We start from the raw sequence: 14,403 nt of genomic DNA on the forward strand, positions 1-14,403 counted from the left end.
CCTTTGCCTTCGAGTTCTTAAATGACATGACTGGGGCCTGATGTGCTCTTCTGCCGATCTCCCAGAACGTTTACAGTACCTGTGGTTCAAGTTAGCCTGTTAATTTTGAGACGCTTTTCTGCTCAACACGGATGTGAAAAATGGTTCTTTAAGCTACATTGGATTTCCTGTTATCATTCTCCCCTAATCTCTCTCTCTCTCTCTCTCTCTCTCTCTCTCTCTCTCATGACCAAGGTGTTGAGGGATCAGCAATTTATGAAATACTCATACCAACATGTACAGTGCACCTGAAAAGCATTTACAACACTTCACTTTTTATGTTATGTTATAGCCTTATTCCAAAATAGATTGAATTCGTTATTTTCTCCCAAATTCAACACACAATACCCCATAATGACAACGTGAAAGAAGTTTGTTTAAAATATTTGCAAATTTATAATAAAAAAAAATGCTTTTGCCATGACACTTAAAATCGAGCTCAGGTGCTTCCTGTTTTCACTGATCATCCTTGAGATGTTTGTAAAACTCAATTGGAGTCCACCTGTGGTAAATTCAGTGGATTGGACATGATTTCAAAAGGCACACACATATCTATATAATGTTCCACAGTTTACAAGTCAGAGCACAAACCAAGCCATGAAGTCCAAGGAATTGTCTGTCTCTCTAAGACAGGCTTGTATCAATTCAGTTTAATTTAATTAAATTTTATTTGTGTAGCGCTTTTAACAGTTGTCTTTGTCACAAAGCAGCTTTACACAATTATAAGAAACTATGAAAGTTTGTATGATATGTGAATGTGTATGAATCAAAATAATAAGACTGTCCCTGATGAACAAGCCAAGGGCGATGGCAACGGAGGCAAGGAAAAACTCCCTGAGATGAAGAAACCTTGAGAGGAACCAGACTCAACAGGGAACCCATCCTCATTTGGGTGATAACGGAGAGCAGTGATTGATCTGCACTGTGTGTTAGTTGGCTGTAGGTTCGATATAACTGTTGATGTCTTAAAGTTAAAATGAAGTCCAGGTCATTATTGGAGCCTCAGGTAGAACTGTAGGAAATTCTTGCCCTGAACTATCAAGCGACCGTCCTCAGAGAACTTCTGTCTGCATCAGCAGAGGCCAGGACTGTCTTCATGTTAAAGTGGAACCGTCTCTAGTCACCACATGCATACCAGACAGGGCAGGGAAGAGGGAATAGAAAATTTTTTGCAGCGTTGATGGTCCAGATGAGCACAGTGGCTTCCATCATCTGTAAATGGAAGAAGTTTGGAACGACAAAGACTCTCTGTGAAGACAGGAGAACCTTCCAAAAGAACAGCTATCTTGTAGCATCATTCCACCATTACTGTCACAGAGACCTTGTTTTTCCCTCTTTCTCATGGTTTATAATTATCTGAGCTCCTTAGCCACAGTTCACAAAAAATGTAAAAAAAAAAATATGAGGATATTACTTTTAAAGAAAATACTTTCAAATATATCTTGGTATTGGCTAATACTCAAGGTTTTGGAATGGTTCATCCAAACCAGGGGAAAACAAACTTTTACCACCAGGGTCACTGCTTTTCCGGTTCTGTTATTATTTTACAGCTCAATATTAGAATTAAAATCAGTTTCATGTCAGGATCATAATATTGTTGGCTATAGAATATATACAGACCACAGATCATACTCAGATCATAAAAATTATTCACATTAAAACCAACTAGGTTTTAGTTTCCCCTTGTACCGCGTGGGCAGCTATGACCCCTCGGGTGTGGCTCCACAGGACCTCTGGCAGGGTGTTGGCAGCAGATCTTTTGGATGCTGCGAGGCCTCCGTGGGTGGGACTTGTTTGTCTTATGCTCCCATGGATGCTCGATCGGTTTGAGATCTGGGGAGTGTGGAGGCCGGATCAACAGCCTTGAACTCTTTGCCAGCTAAGCCCCATGTGTGGCAGGCCGTGAGGCAGTGGGTGTTCTGATACCTTTCTGTCATGGCCAGGGCTTACTTTTTCCCAAAAGGCATGGATGGGCCCTGGGTGCCCATGAGCTAATCAGTGTTATCCAGTTCACCTGGCTGTGGTGTTGGTGTTATGGATGATGGGTCACACTACTATATGATGAAAAATATATGAACATGTGATTAATCACACCCGCATAAACTTGAAACAAACGTGGCACACCATGTCTCATGGGGCTCACTTTGTGCACAGGGGCATTGTCATGTTAGAACAGGTTTGGGGATTTTAGGTCTAGCAAAGTTACTGTATGTACACAGCGGCTCAAAAGTTTGAAGGCCTCCAAAAGATGCAATAATGTCCTTTAAACAGTTGATATTGAGATGTATCTGCTTCTTATGCTCTGCAAAGCCTTCATAGCGACTCTAATCTGAGGTGCTGTTTGATAACTGGTGATCTGAAGCTGGTAACTCTAAATAAACTTCCCCTCTCCAGCAGAGGTAAGTTTTGGTTTTGCTTTCCTGGGAAGGTCTTTATGTGAGCCTCATGTGAGACAGAACAATGCTGTTCTTGCAAGTACTGTTCCAGGACAGCTGACCTTTGTGTATTAAAGTAACACCTGACTGTTGTTCCATACGTGTTATTTCATAGTTTTGAAATCCCCAGTATTGTTGTATAATGTAGAAAATAAATCAGTAAACAAAATACAAAGAAACTGGCTGGTGATCCCAATCTTATGACCGGTAGTGTAACTGTGTGCTCTCAAGGTGTGGCAACTCTTTAGGCAAGAACCAAACGTAGGTGAGACGATCAGGTTTCCATAAACATTTGTTGGCCATATATTATATTTATTTATTCATTAATTAGATTAGCTAAGGCTGCTGTTATCATCATCGTCATGCCTATATTGAGGATGTCATACCATACTGATTACTGCCATCAACGTGTATGTGGATATCAGTGGAAAGAATCTGAAAGAAAAGCTCTCTGTACAACACAATTACTATGATTGTATTTTCCATTTGATAAAAACAAAAACATACCAGTGATAATCAGTGGGAGAGTAGAGTACCTTTCAGATCTGTGGGAAATGTGGGTTTACATCAGTGCAGGGATAAGGTCACCGACTTCGTCTCAATGACTGATGTGTATATATATATATATATATATATATATATATATATATATATATATATATATATATATATTTTTTTTTTGTACACCATTGCTTGATCTTATCAGAATTTACAGTAATATCATTCTCGAGAAGGTTTATGTGGAGAGGTAAGTGCTCATGATGATTGTGTACACTTCGATTCTCTGCTTTTTGTCTTTTTGGAAAGTAGAGGGTAGATTCTTTCAAAGCATGACCGTTCCTGATAACAAATCAGGATGTTGTTTATGGCATCAGCGATTAGTTCTGGAAACAGGCAAATCTCACCTCTGTTTCCAGCAATTCCAACACTTTCACTTTTTTGTTTGTTTGATTTTTAGCATAAAGTATAAGGAAGATTATTAAATTTTTCCACAGATAAGTTTAAGGTCTGCTTAAGGTCTTTCATCGGTTCCGTTACATCAGTTAGAAAGTTGAGGTTTGCTTCCAATTCTGGACATGCATTAGACTTTTACCTTTTGTCTAAAGAAAAATATCGATCATGGGAAGCACCTTGTGGAAGACATTTCGGAATTCCACATTGACTTATTCACTTGACTCCCATGTGGTTCAGAACATCACAAGTCTAACTGGGAGACAATCTCAAAGTATTGAATCAAATATCAAATCTTCATCAAAATCTCATATATTTGTCAAATCTTTGACAAATATATTGTTTCTTTGTTGTACCTTAAACGCTTTGAGAAAACAACAACTGCACACCGCCTGTTCATAAAAAAACATTCATAAAAACTCCAAAGATGTGATTTCCTGGTCATTTAGTACATTCAGGTCGTCAGCTGACTTTATTTTCTTGCCACATAACGTTGCTAAAACTAGACCTGACCAACTGAAGCAACCTCAGATCATAACACTGCCTCCAGAGGCTTGTACAGTGAGCACTATGTGTCATGGGTGAATCTCTCCGATTTGGACTCATCAGACCACATGATGTGTTTTTCCATTGTCCAATCTCTCTAACAAGTTCAAGCCTATTTTTTTCTGATGAGTCTCACCAATATGTGTTTTTTTTTTTTTTTTTTTATGGCCGCACAGCTGTTTTGTCATAATCCTTTTCATCATACTGTGTGAGTATGGAAATGCTCTTACTTTCACTATTAAACATAGCGCTCTGGTTCTTACTGTTAATTTTTTGTTTTAACCATGCATCTTTAACAAGTGTTTAAGTGACCACATTTCTTTCACAAAGATGACAGCGCAGCATGATCCTTCCAGGTTTTGATAAAAGTGTTGAAGAGTTCTTAACCCAGTTCCAGTAAATTTCAAATCTCCTCAGTTGTTTTTTTTGCCTGATGCCAGCCAATAATTAGATCTTTCTGAAATGGTCATTTTTTCTTCGGCCAGGCAGTGTGTACAGTACGTGTGGGAACCTATCACATGTTTTTACTTCTGTCAAGTGTTGGCAAAAAAACAACAAACAAAAAAACAGGGCTTAAGTGTTTAACATTTGTTTAGTAGCTAGACCCAAAGGATTCTTTCCATTTCTTCAGCCCTTCTCGTGATTGTACTTGTGGACGGACCCACTGACAGCATCTTTCTTGTCAGCACAGACTTCTGCAAAGACCGCCAGCGATTTTATTTCTCCCCATCTGAGAGAGGTTTTCTGCTCCATGCTCTTACTTTGGCAACCTGAAACCTGGCCTGGATGCATGACTGGTTCAGTGGCGTTTGGCTTAAATGAATTCTGCTGTGTTTCCAGTCATTTATTTATTTATTTATTTTTTAGTTTCAGTATTTTGTCTGCTCACACAGGTTGTTGCATGCAGTCAAATTTTTCTTGATTCAAAATGACAGCTGACATCATATTCTTTGATGACGGACATTCCCTCCCAGCAGACCTTGCACCGAACAAAGAAGTAACCATTTGTGCGCCGCTTATTAAATATCCTTAATGCTAAATGGATTGTAATTTCACCATGTGTTGTTCGCCAACACTTTTTGGTGGTAACAATTGTGAAACATCTGTTGTCTAGCTATAATAAATTTTTGACTCAATGTTTGAGTCTGCCATGGCTCATTGAAAACAAGCATGTACTACCTTTAATGTAATTTATTCTAAGTTTGCAGGTCATTATTTTGAGGTTATTGTGTGTTTACTGTTGGTTTGTTATGTTTAAGTTTTTTTTAAGTAATTGGTCACTTTAAGGTAATTGTGCAACACAATAGGTGTGTTTACTCTGACTTTAATATTTCACTAATAAAGGGAATAATAGCCCAATCAGAAAAAAATAATAACTTATGTAAACAAAAGCATATTCTAATATAATGCATGTTTGCCCCACATACAGTAGGGTAACCCTAGGTGATGTAAGGAGTTTTTGGAAAGGACATTTTGCCTCAATACGCAGTGTCCAACGTTACTTTTTCTCCGCCTCAATTATGACGTTTAAAGACCCTTTCACATTTTCCACATTTTATGTTTTACACTAATCATAAAATGGATTTCGAAGTAAATGGAAGTAAAAAATGGGTGTATGGAGTGTTTTGCTAATTTATTAAGACCGACATATCTTATTTACATAAATATTCAGACTCTTTGTCATAACACATTAAATAGATTTTTGGTGCATCCTACGTCCATCAGCGGTCCAATTCGGCTGGAGTCCTAATTTTTTGCCTAATTAAATTTATTGCACATAATTAATAAAGGTACACAGTAAACGGTGTATGGCAGAGTGAAAACAAAGCCATGAGGTCATGAGAATTATCTGTACACCTACAAGACAGGATAGTGTCAAGGAAGTACACAAGAAAAATTCTGCAGCGTGTAAAGTTCCCAAATGGAAGAGATTTGGAAAAAACGAGTCTTCCAAGATCTGATTGATTGATTGAGGATGAACCTGCTTGGTCAGAGATTTAACAAAGAACCCAAGAGTCACTATAAATGAGATCCTGAGTTTCCTTGTAGAGACGAAAGGCTTTCAGAAGGAAAACCATCACTGCAGCAATCTAGTAGGCCTATAAGGAAGATCGGCCAGGCAAAAGCCATTCCTCATTAAAAAAGCACATGGCAGCCTGCTGGGATTTTAGCAACAAGGCATTTAAAGCCCTTTTAAACCATACATTTATACAAAAAAAGATAAACAAAGTATTTGAGTTGCAGTTGAGACAGGGAATTTTGAGAAAACAGTTTTTAAGTTTTGCCTTGTTTCTTTAATTATTATTATTATTATTATTATTATTATTAATATTATTATTATTATTATTATTGCTGATCCTGTGGGAATTCAAGCTTATTGTGCAGTATTTTCATCCTTTCTAAAAAACCCACTAACAACAAATTTACCTGCCTTTGGGGTGTACCTGTATTCATATTTGTTTAGGATGCATTATTTGAATATAGTTATAACTATTACACCTCTATACTCTAAACATATCTGAATGTATCTGGCACTTAGCGAACCTTAAAGGGCAGAGTGTATAAAAAAGACTGATAATAGGCTCATGTAAACAATTATTATTTTATCAGATGACATTATTTTATTATGTTAAAATATTTTATTGTATTTTGTTTGTAGTAGTTAGAATAAAAGACTCTCCTTAATAGTGGTAGTTACTGAAGTTTTGACAAAACGTCAGGCTGTGAAATTTTTATTAATTATTTTTTCAAACTACTAAAATAAGAGAAAATTAAATCACTAGAAGCAGCATAGCGCTGTTGAGGATGTGCTCGATGTGCAGCCTCAAGGGTATTAAAAATAGTCTGAAATATTTATGGTCGTGTTGGATCTAGACAGGAGTTTTGAAATATGCTAAAGATTTTGGGGATGACTATGAGGATCATGTTTTGTCAAAGGGGAAATCCACCGTCTATTTTGGTTAAGTCAAATTGGAAAGCAAAGCACATGACCTCTGGTGGTTTCAGAGCATCATCATCATCATCATCATCAGGGTTGTCCCAGCCCCCGTAATTGACAACCGTGATACCCTGTGTGTATAATTACGAAGCAGAGCAAATGGCATATCAACCACATTTTCCAGGGAAGAAGGACTGCATGTAATGCGATACAACACAGTATAACACACACACACTGGAACTGCGTGTCTCATCTGTTTACCCCTTGCAGGAAAGTGAAAGCTCTTGACTGTGGCTTGACATTTTATTTTATTTTTTTATTTTGCTTGATGATTAAAAAGGATCGATGCCTTTAGGCTGTGGAGCTTAAGTGGATCGTAGGTCAAAATTTAAGTAAATACTTAATAAAATTGCACATCATCAGCCCTGAGCTTCTTGAAAAGCTTGCACTAAACGTTGAGGAAGTAAGCTAACAAATGCAGACAGGGACTGACACACACTTACTCAGTCATTAGTAAAAAAGTAGATTCTCCTCTGTTGTTAGACATTTTGGTTTAGTGCGGCACTTTTAATAGCTACCGTTATTGTTATTATTATTGTTAAAACTCTACACAGACACGTACATATGTACACACACACACACACACACACAAGAAGACTTTCTCTTCCTTTCCTCTCAAACAGTAGGCGGGTGAAAACCCGGGGCAAACCCTGAAATGTCACTTCTTTTCTAATACGTGTTTAGAAGAAAAATCTAAAAATAATGTCGTCTTCCCCATAACCCCCCCCCCTAATTTTTTTTTAAATAAATATTGAAACAAAGATTAATTTGCCTTGATTTAATAATTTTAATACAAACATCTATACAACCTATACAAAATTTCTGCTCCCGGACACGGTTAATAAATAGCGCCAGGCCACAAATGAATAATTCATTATCTCGCTCTCGCAACCCCGTGTTAATTATAGGTGGGGAAATTCCTGCAGCCGTATTATGCCAGGAGCGGAGTCGGTCTTTCCAAAACGGCACCTTTCACTCAAAACACCCTTCAGCAGTTAGGAGGAGTATGACTAAGCAAACACGGCGAAATAAGCCACCCACCATGTCTGCTGTCCTACAGGTTACCTTATGGATCTAAAACATCTGCCTCGGTTTCGGTTAGCAGTCGGCAAGCGGTGGAAACAAGCGGTGGGCGACAGTTATGGGCCCGTGACGAGGAAAAAGAAAATCCCGCGTCCGCCAATAACAAAACAGCTTTCAAAGGATGGCATTTCGAGGGCTTTTAGAGTCGCGGCTGGTGAAATGCTTCCCAGCAAGTTGTGAACTGAAAAACCACACTTGTGTGATGTACTGTACTGTATAAGAGAATGAATGTGTTTTGAGTGGGCGTGAAAGGAAATACAGGGTTATGGGTCAGGAGTGTTGTTCGTGTTTAAAGCACACCCATATTGCGTTACAGCTCTGACGTGCTAGTTGTGATGCTTCCACGTTTGAGCAAAGGGCCAACATGTTAATTTAGGACCCGCCTTTATTCTACCGTTAAGTGACGATCGATTTAATGGAACCAAAGGGAAATTTTTGTGGTGGTGAAACAATACTTTCCAATAAATAACCGGTTTGAGTTCAGTATGGTGGGTGTAAGCAGCGTTCGCAGGTTGCCAAGCAACATGACGAGGCTATTGATGGACAAGAAATCCAAATAATTTCTCTTTGGAATATGACGATATTTAGGGATCAGAATTTAGCCCAGACTGTATACACACGGCTTGCCACAGCATGTCCTAGCAACCCCGCCGCGGCCCGACACTCCTCTGGCATGCGCCTTTAATAAGTCACCAACCAACATCCGTCCACCAAGACTATGCGAGCAGGCGTAGTCATCGTACCGGACGCCTCGGATTCCAGAGAGCTGACTCGGTAGTGGAATTTGACGACGGGAAGCATGTTTCACGTCGCTCGTTTTCTGCCTCTCATGGGATTTCAGCATTTTTTTTCTGCAGTCCGAATTCCTCAGGAGCAGTCATCTCTTTCTCTCTGAGCTTATGGGTGGAGTGGTATGAAAAATTCACGGAATGATAACCGCCCAACCTAATTTCAGTATGTCACGGTGTCTGCTTACCACACCATCTTTTTAAGAGGACCGCTTTTAAGTGGTACATAACAGTACATATGTAAATTTAATGTTTTAATGCACACTATTTAGCACAACATCCTGCAAAACTGCTGCATTATTGCACCATTACTATGGAGTTATAGTGTAGATGTAAAACTGTAAAAAACTTGTGGATGTAAAGATGTTTTCCTTTTTATCTGTTCCTCCGAGTCTTAGAATACCTGTGGACTTTTGGTGCATACAAAAGAATTAAAAACTTATAACACACGGATCCATCTTGTCTTAACCAACGGACAGCGTACATTTTTTTCATGAATTTCCCTTACTTTTATTTTTGCATTTTTTAGGCACAAATGCACGTATATGTGATTTAAACCAAACTAAAACATGCAAATGCAAAAGCTGCATCAAATTTCACTTATCCCTTTGAGTTCAAAGGCAGCAAAGATGCATGTCCCTGTTTTTTTTTTATTTAGTTTTATTAATTTTTTTTATTAGCACCATAACCGGGTGTGTTGCCTGGATATTTTCCAGCAGAAAAATGAACCAAAAATAGAGATCCCTCATCTGCTTCCGTTCTGCGTCTTGGTTTCTCTGGGCAGACTCCGTGCTGTGGACCGATGAATGCACGATAACAAAAACTTTTTTTTTTTCCCAGCAGTTTCAGAACACCCTCATGACTTGTGTGATATAATGATCGAGGTTAGGATTTGCGTAAGAGAAACCGTCCCCAGATCAGTGCGAGAATGCGAGTTTAACCCAGAGCGTGTCGTGGTCTCGAGGCCGCAGGCTCGCCACATCAAAGAAGCTGAGCTCGAAGCACAGCGAATAGGGGGTTGGGTTCATTTAGGGAGATGAATGACACAGCTTCAAAGCTTTTGCTCTCTCTCTCTCTCTCTCTCTCTCTCTGTCCCAAAGCTCTTAATGCAGACAGGGACACAGCCTCGAGTAGCACCCTTCACTTCACTTCACTTCACTTCATTTCACTTCACTTCACTTCACTGTGTGTCCCAGCACACTGATTATTGCCCCTCAGTAATGCACCTAAAACAGCAAATAGACACAAGCCCATTATTTCTTTCTTTTTTTCTTTATTTAGCTATATATAAATGTTCAAAAAGTTTTGAAACGAAGCAAAGATATATTGCTATTCTAGTTGTATTAATAGTAATAACCCTGTTTTTCTTCCAGGGTTTTATTTACGAGCTCTGTGCTTAACCTGGCCGAATTGGTGGCTCTGCGGCCGGACCTCGCGGGTCTAAAGAAGATTCTCTACTTTCACGAGAACCAGTTGATTTATCCGGTCCGCAAATGCCAAGAGAGGGACTTCCAGTACGGCTACAACCAGATCCTTTCATGGTAATTCATCGACAGTAAAATGCACTTCAGATGAATCCTGGTTTAATATTGTTGTATTTTTTTTTCTTTTTCCTTTTTTTTTTTTTTTTGAAGTAGTGCATTTCCTGTAAACCACAACCTCAGATGCATGCATAACAGTAAAGTAGAAGTTCCAGTGAAGGATATAATAGCAAAGCAGTCAGATGGACTGTGACTCTGCAGACATACTTTATCGTTAAAAGCCTTTGCTTAATTATGGCATCTTGTAATGCAGCTCTTGCTATGAATCCTGAATCACTGAATATCTTCATTAATCCCAGTGCAGCAATTACAACGGTCTTTTTTTAATTATTATTATTATTTGGGAAAGGCTGCTGTATAATTGTAATGCTTTATGCTTATAGTCTGGCCACTTTGCTTGCTCAGTGAACTTGTGTTTGTTTATAATTACGACAGTGTGCTGATATTTAAAAGGTTCGCCGCTCACGCTCTGCTAATTTGAATGCTAATTGAGTGCCGTGGCACAAGTCATTCCTTAATGGCTGTTAATTTGCAGAACAATTAAAAACAACTCGTCGCTGTTCGAGTTTTATGTTTTATTAGACAGAATTAAATCAACATTACTAGTCCGTGTGAATATCTAATCCACGCTTCTGAGCTTTAAATGATTGTGTTTGCTTTATTTTGATTGCCGCTATTTCTTTCATCTCATTGTAACGTCTTCCTCCAGCCTGGTGGCAGACGTGGTCCTTTTTAACTCGGCCTTCAACATGAACTCGTTCCTGTCCTCCATCTCCAGTTTCATGAAGACGATGCCCGATCACCGGCCCAAAGGCCTGGAGCAACTCATCCGGCCCAAGTGCCATGTCCTTTATTTCCCCGTCAGCTTTCCCGATGTCAAAAGGTCGGTTCTCTCACCCCAATCTTTAAATTCAAGGGATCACTGCTGCACTGGTTAAAAATTATATCTTTTTTCTTCCCTTTTTTTTTCTTTAAATCCACAGCTGATGAACTACACTAGTGTGCTTACTTGCAAATGGACAAGGTTATGTAAGAAGGTGATTAGTCAGGTTTAATATCCTGCACTTGACTGTTGAAACGCGACACGCACACAGACACACAACGTTGCAGCTCACCCTCTCACACTCTAGTTTGTCAACGTTATATGGGTCTAAATACTTATGCTTCATCAACATGCCTTATCTGTATTTAAATGTACGAGCGGCATTCAAGTTCAAGACTAGGACTTTTGATTGTGCAGAATAAACAACACAGTTGTTTATATAATCCCCTGCTACACTAATGCACTCACCCCAGAGTTTCACTAGTGCTTGGATACCCGCAAGGTAAAACGTTTTCTCAGAACTCCAGAGCCATGATCGGGCTGCCTGCTTCACATCTGAAGCGCTGGCCTCCCAGGAACTCCTTTATTTCAGTTTTAACCCAAACATGTGAAAATGCCTTGGAGTAAGGGTCAGGGCTGGATGGGGGGGATGAGCAGTGTTTTGATGTAACGGATAATCTAACGTGTTAGGTCCACCTTTTAGGTACTCAGTTGTTTAGTTGTTTTTTTTTTTATGTAATTAGTTTTTCAGACAATTTATGTAATCCGTGAGCCAGACAGCAGTGATTCCCAATCCGTTAGTGTGTAAAAGACATCCTACAAGCCCCGCCCAATAACCCCTGTTATTCCTGCTGTTATACCCTTATCTCAACTACGGAAAGCTGGAAACCTAATCACAGCACCAAAACTCGCGATGAATCATGATGAACCGTATTTACGGCTACTGCGCGAAACCGCGTAGGTAAGATATGGGTATTGGTAGTTAACAGATTGTGGGCCAAACTTAGCTGAGTGATGATGGTAGAATAATTACAGGATAAAGGTCTTGACTAAAACAACATGCATGAGGAATTACAAAGGACTTTTTATTTTCCGCAATGTAAAAGTACTTAAACTAGTTACTTTTGTCAGAAAGTAATGCTGTAATGTAATTTGTTCTTCTTCTTTGTCTTTCGGCTAATCCCTTTGAGGGGTCGCCACAGCGAATCATCTGCCTCCACCTAACCCTATTCTCTGCTTCCTCTTCTCTAACCCCAACCAACTTCATGTCCCCTCTCACTGCCTCCTTTCCTCTTCTCTTTCTGCCTACGAACACACCTTCCTCCTCTCCTTTTTCGACCAACAGTAGCCCAAGTTCCACCAGCACCCTGTACAGTAGATCAACAGCACTGGTGGCGTTGTTGTTAACGCGGACCATGACTTTTCCGGTATGGTAGTCCTCTTAGTGATTCGCATCATTTGATTTGGCAAATGTTTTACGTCGGATGCCCTTCCTGCCACAACCCTCTGCATTTATCCAGACTTGGGACTGGTACAAGACGACACTAGATTGTGCCCCCCTGTGGTTGCATTGCTGTAATGTAACTGATTACTTTTTAAAGACAGTAATTTTACATTGTAATTAGTTACTTTAAAAAGTAACGTCCCTCAACACTGGGGATAAGGCACCGAGTTCCTGCAAGTGGTTATGGTGAATCATTGCGTGTATAGTTCACACAGACAGATACGTCTCTTCTGCAAGTTGCCGACAAGTTATCCATTGATTTCTTTAATTTTTTTTTTTTTTCTAAGGACAGCCTTCTTTAAAACATTTGCACCATTTAAATGTTTAAGTGCGGATAAGAGTCTCTGAGCTCTTGATGTCTTTTTTTCATTGCTGACACTTGCTCCATTCTCTATTTTGGCCCAAAAACCCCACAAAGCTTTAGGGTGAAATGTACACTCTGCTTTGAGAGGTTGTTCTCATTCTTGAGCTATGAGTATTTCGTAGTCTGTTTGATGGCAGGAATTTTAAAACCTTTTTTTTCTTCCCCTTAAATGTAGATGTTAGATTTTCAGAGCCATTTTCTTTATGGCTGCGCTGATCTGACTCTCGGTATTGTTATTGACATGGGTGCTAAAATTTTTCATTCGTTCTGTGATATAAAGAGCATGCACGTAATGATCTTAAAACATGTCACCTCTAATGTTTTCATAGTACTTTGACGAGTTTTTCAGTATAGTCAGCTTACATACGGTAATATATTAATCATATACATAGTATGGCCATAAATATGTGGACACCCGACTTTCACACTCGTATGTTCTTTTCCCAAACTGTTTCCACATAGCTGAAAGTGCACATTTATACAGTACACTTTCCCTTTACTGGAACAACGAGACCCAAACCTGTTTCAGTGCACGCAACTCGAGCCCCATGAAGACGTGGTTTAGCCAAGGTTGGAGTGATGAAATTTGCCTGCGATGTAATTAATTAGCTGAGGATGTTGTGCAATGGTTTAAACAAAAATAACAAACATTAGAATTTGCCTCCTAAACACCAGGTATTTTAACAGCTATTATTTCTATTATCCGCTTTCCTGTTGTTCTAAACCAAAAACGATGCTGAAACGAAATGTGTGGACCGATCCAAGTCCATTTGAATGCGTTCCATCGGAACAAACAGAAATTCAATCTAATAATAAAAGATAAACTGTAGAAATATGTGCTGTTGTAACTGGTTCATTAAAATATCTTTTAACCATATACACTGATTAGCCAGAACACTAAAACATGACTCGCAGGTGAAATGAATAATAGTCAGTCATCTCGTTGCAGTGGCACCTTCCAAAGGGTGGGATATATTTGGCAGCAAATGAGCAAACTAATCATTTGTCGAAGTTGATGTGTTGGAAGAAGGAGAAATGAGCAAGCGGTAAGATCTGGGTCCATTGAAAAGGGCCAAATTGTGAGAGCAAAACAATTGAAACAAGACCAAGTACGGACAACCAGTAATCCAGTGACAGGGTCATGGCCATCCAGGGCACACTGATGTGCGTGGGGAGGGAAGGCTAGCTTGGCTAATAGCTTTAAGCGGGTTCTGATTATAAAACCTAAAAAAAGTGTCAGAACGCAAATTTGCAGTCTATGTAGTGCAGCCGTGTAACTGCAGACCAGTCAGTAGAGTTCCTATGCTGACCAGTGTCCACCAGCGAAAGTG

The 14,403-nt window shown here is 39.3% G+C and overlaps 1 protein-coding gene across 3 annotated transcripts in view; it reads left to right on the forward strand.

Moving 5' to 3' along the window:
* Positions 1–14,403, forward strand: part of gtdc1 (glycosyltransferase-like domain containing 1) — a 60,600-nt gene that overhangs the window by 23,060 nt on the left and 23,137 nt on the right. For 2 of the 3 annotated variants that reach the window (XM_053495751.1, XM_053495750.1), the window contains exons 3-4: positions 10,214–10,381; positions 11,091–11,264. In XM_053495751.1, the coding sequence (XP_053351726.1) occupies positions 10,214–10,381; positions 11,091–11,264 (342 nt within the window). The remainder of the gene's footprint in view (positions 1–10,213; positions 10,382–11,090; positions 11,265–14,403) is intronic. The other variant, XM_053495752.1, reaches the window with a different exon arrangement.

The sequence above is a fragment of the Clarias gariepinus genome, chromosome 5, assembly GCF_024256425.1.
Source record: "Clarias gariepinus isolate MV-2021 ecotype Netherlands chromosome 5, CGAR_prim_01v2, whole genome shotgun sequence".
NCBI lineage: Eukaryota > Metazoa > Chordata > Actinopteri > Siluriformes > Clariidae > Clarias > Clarias gariepinus.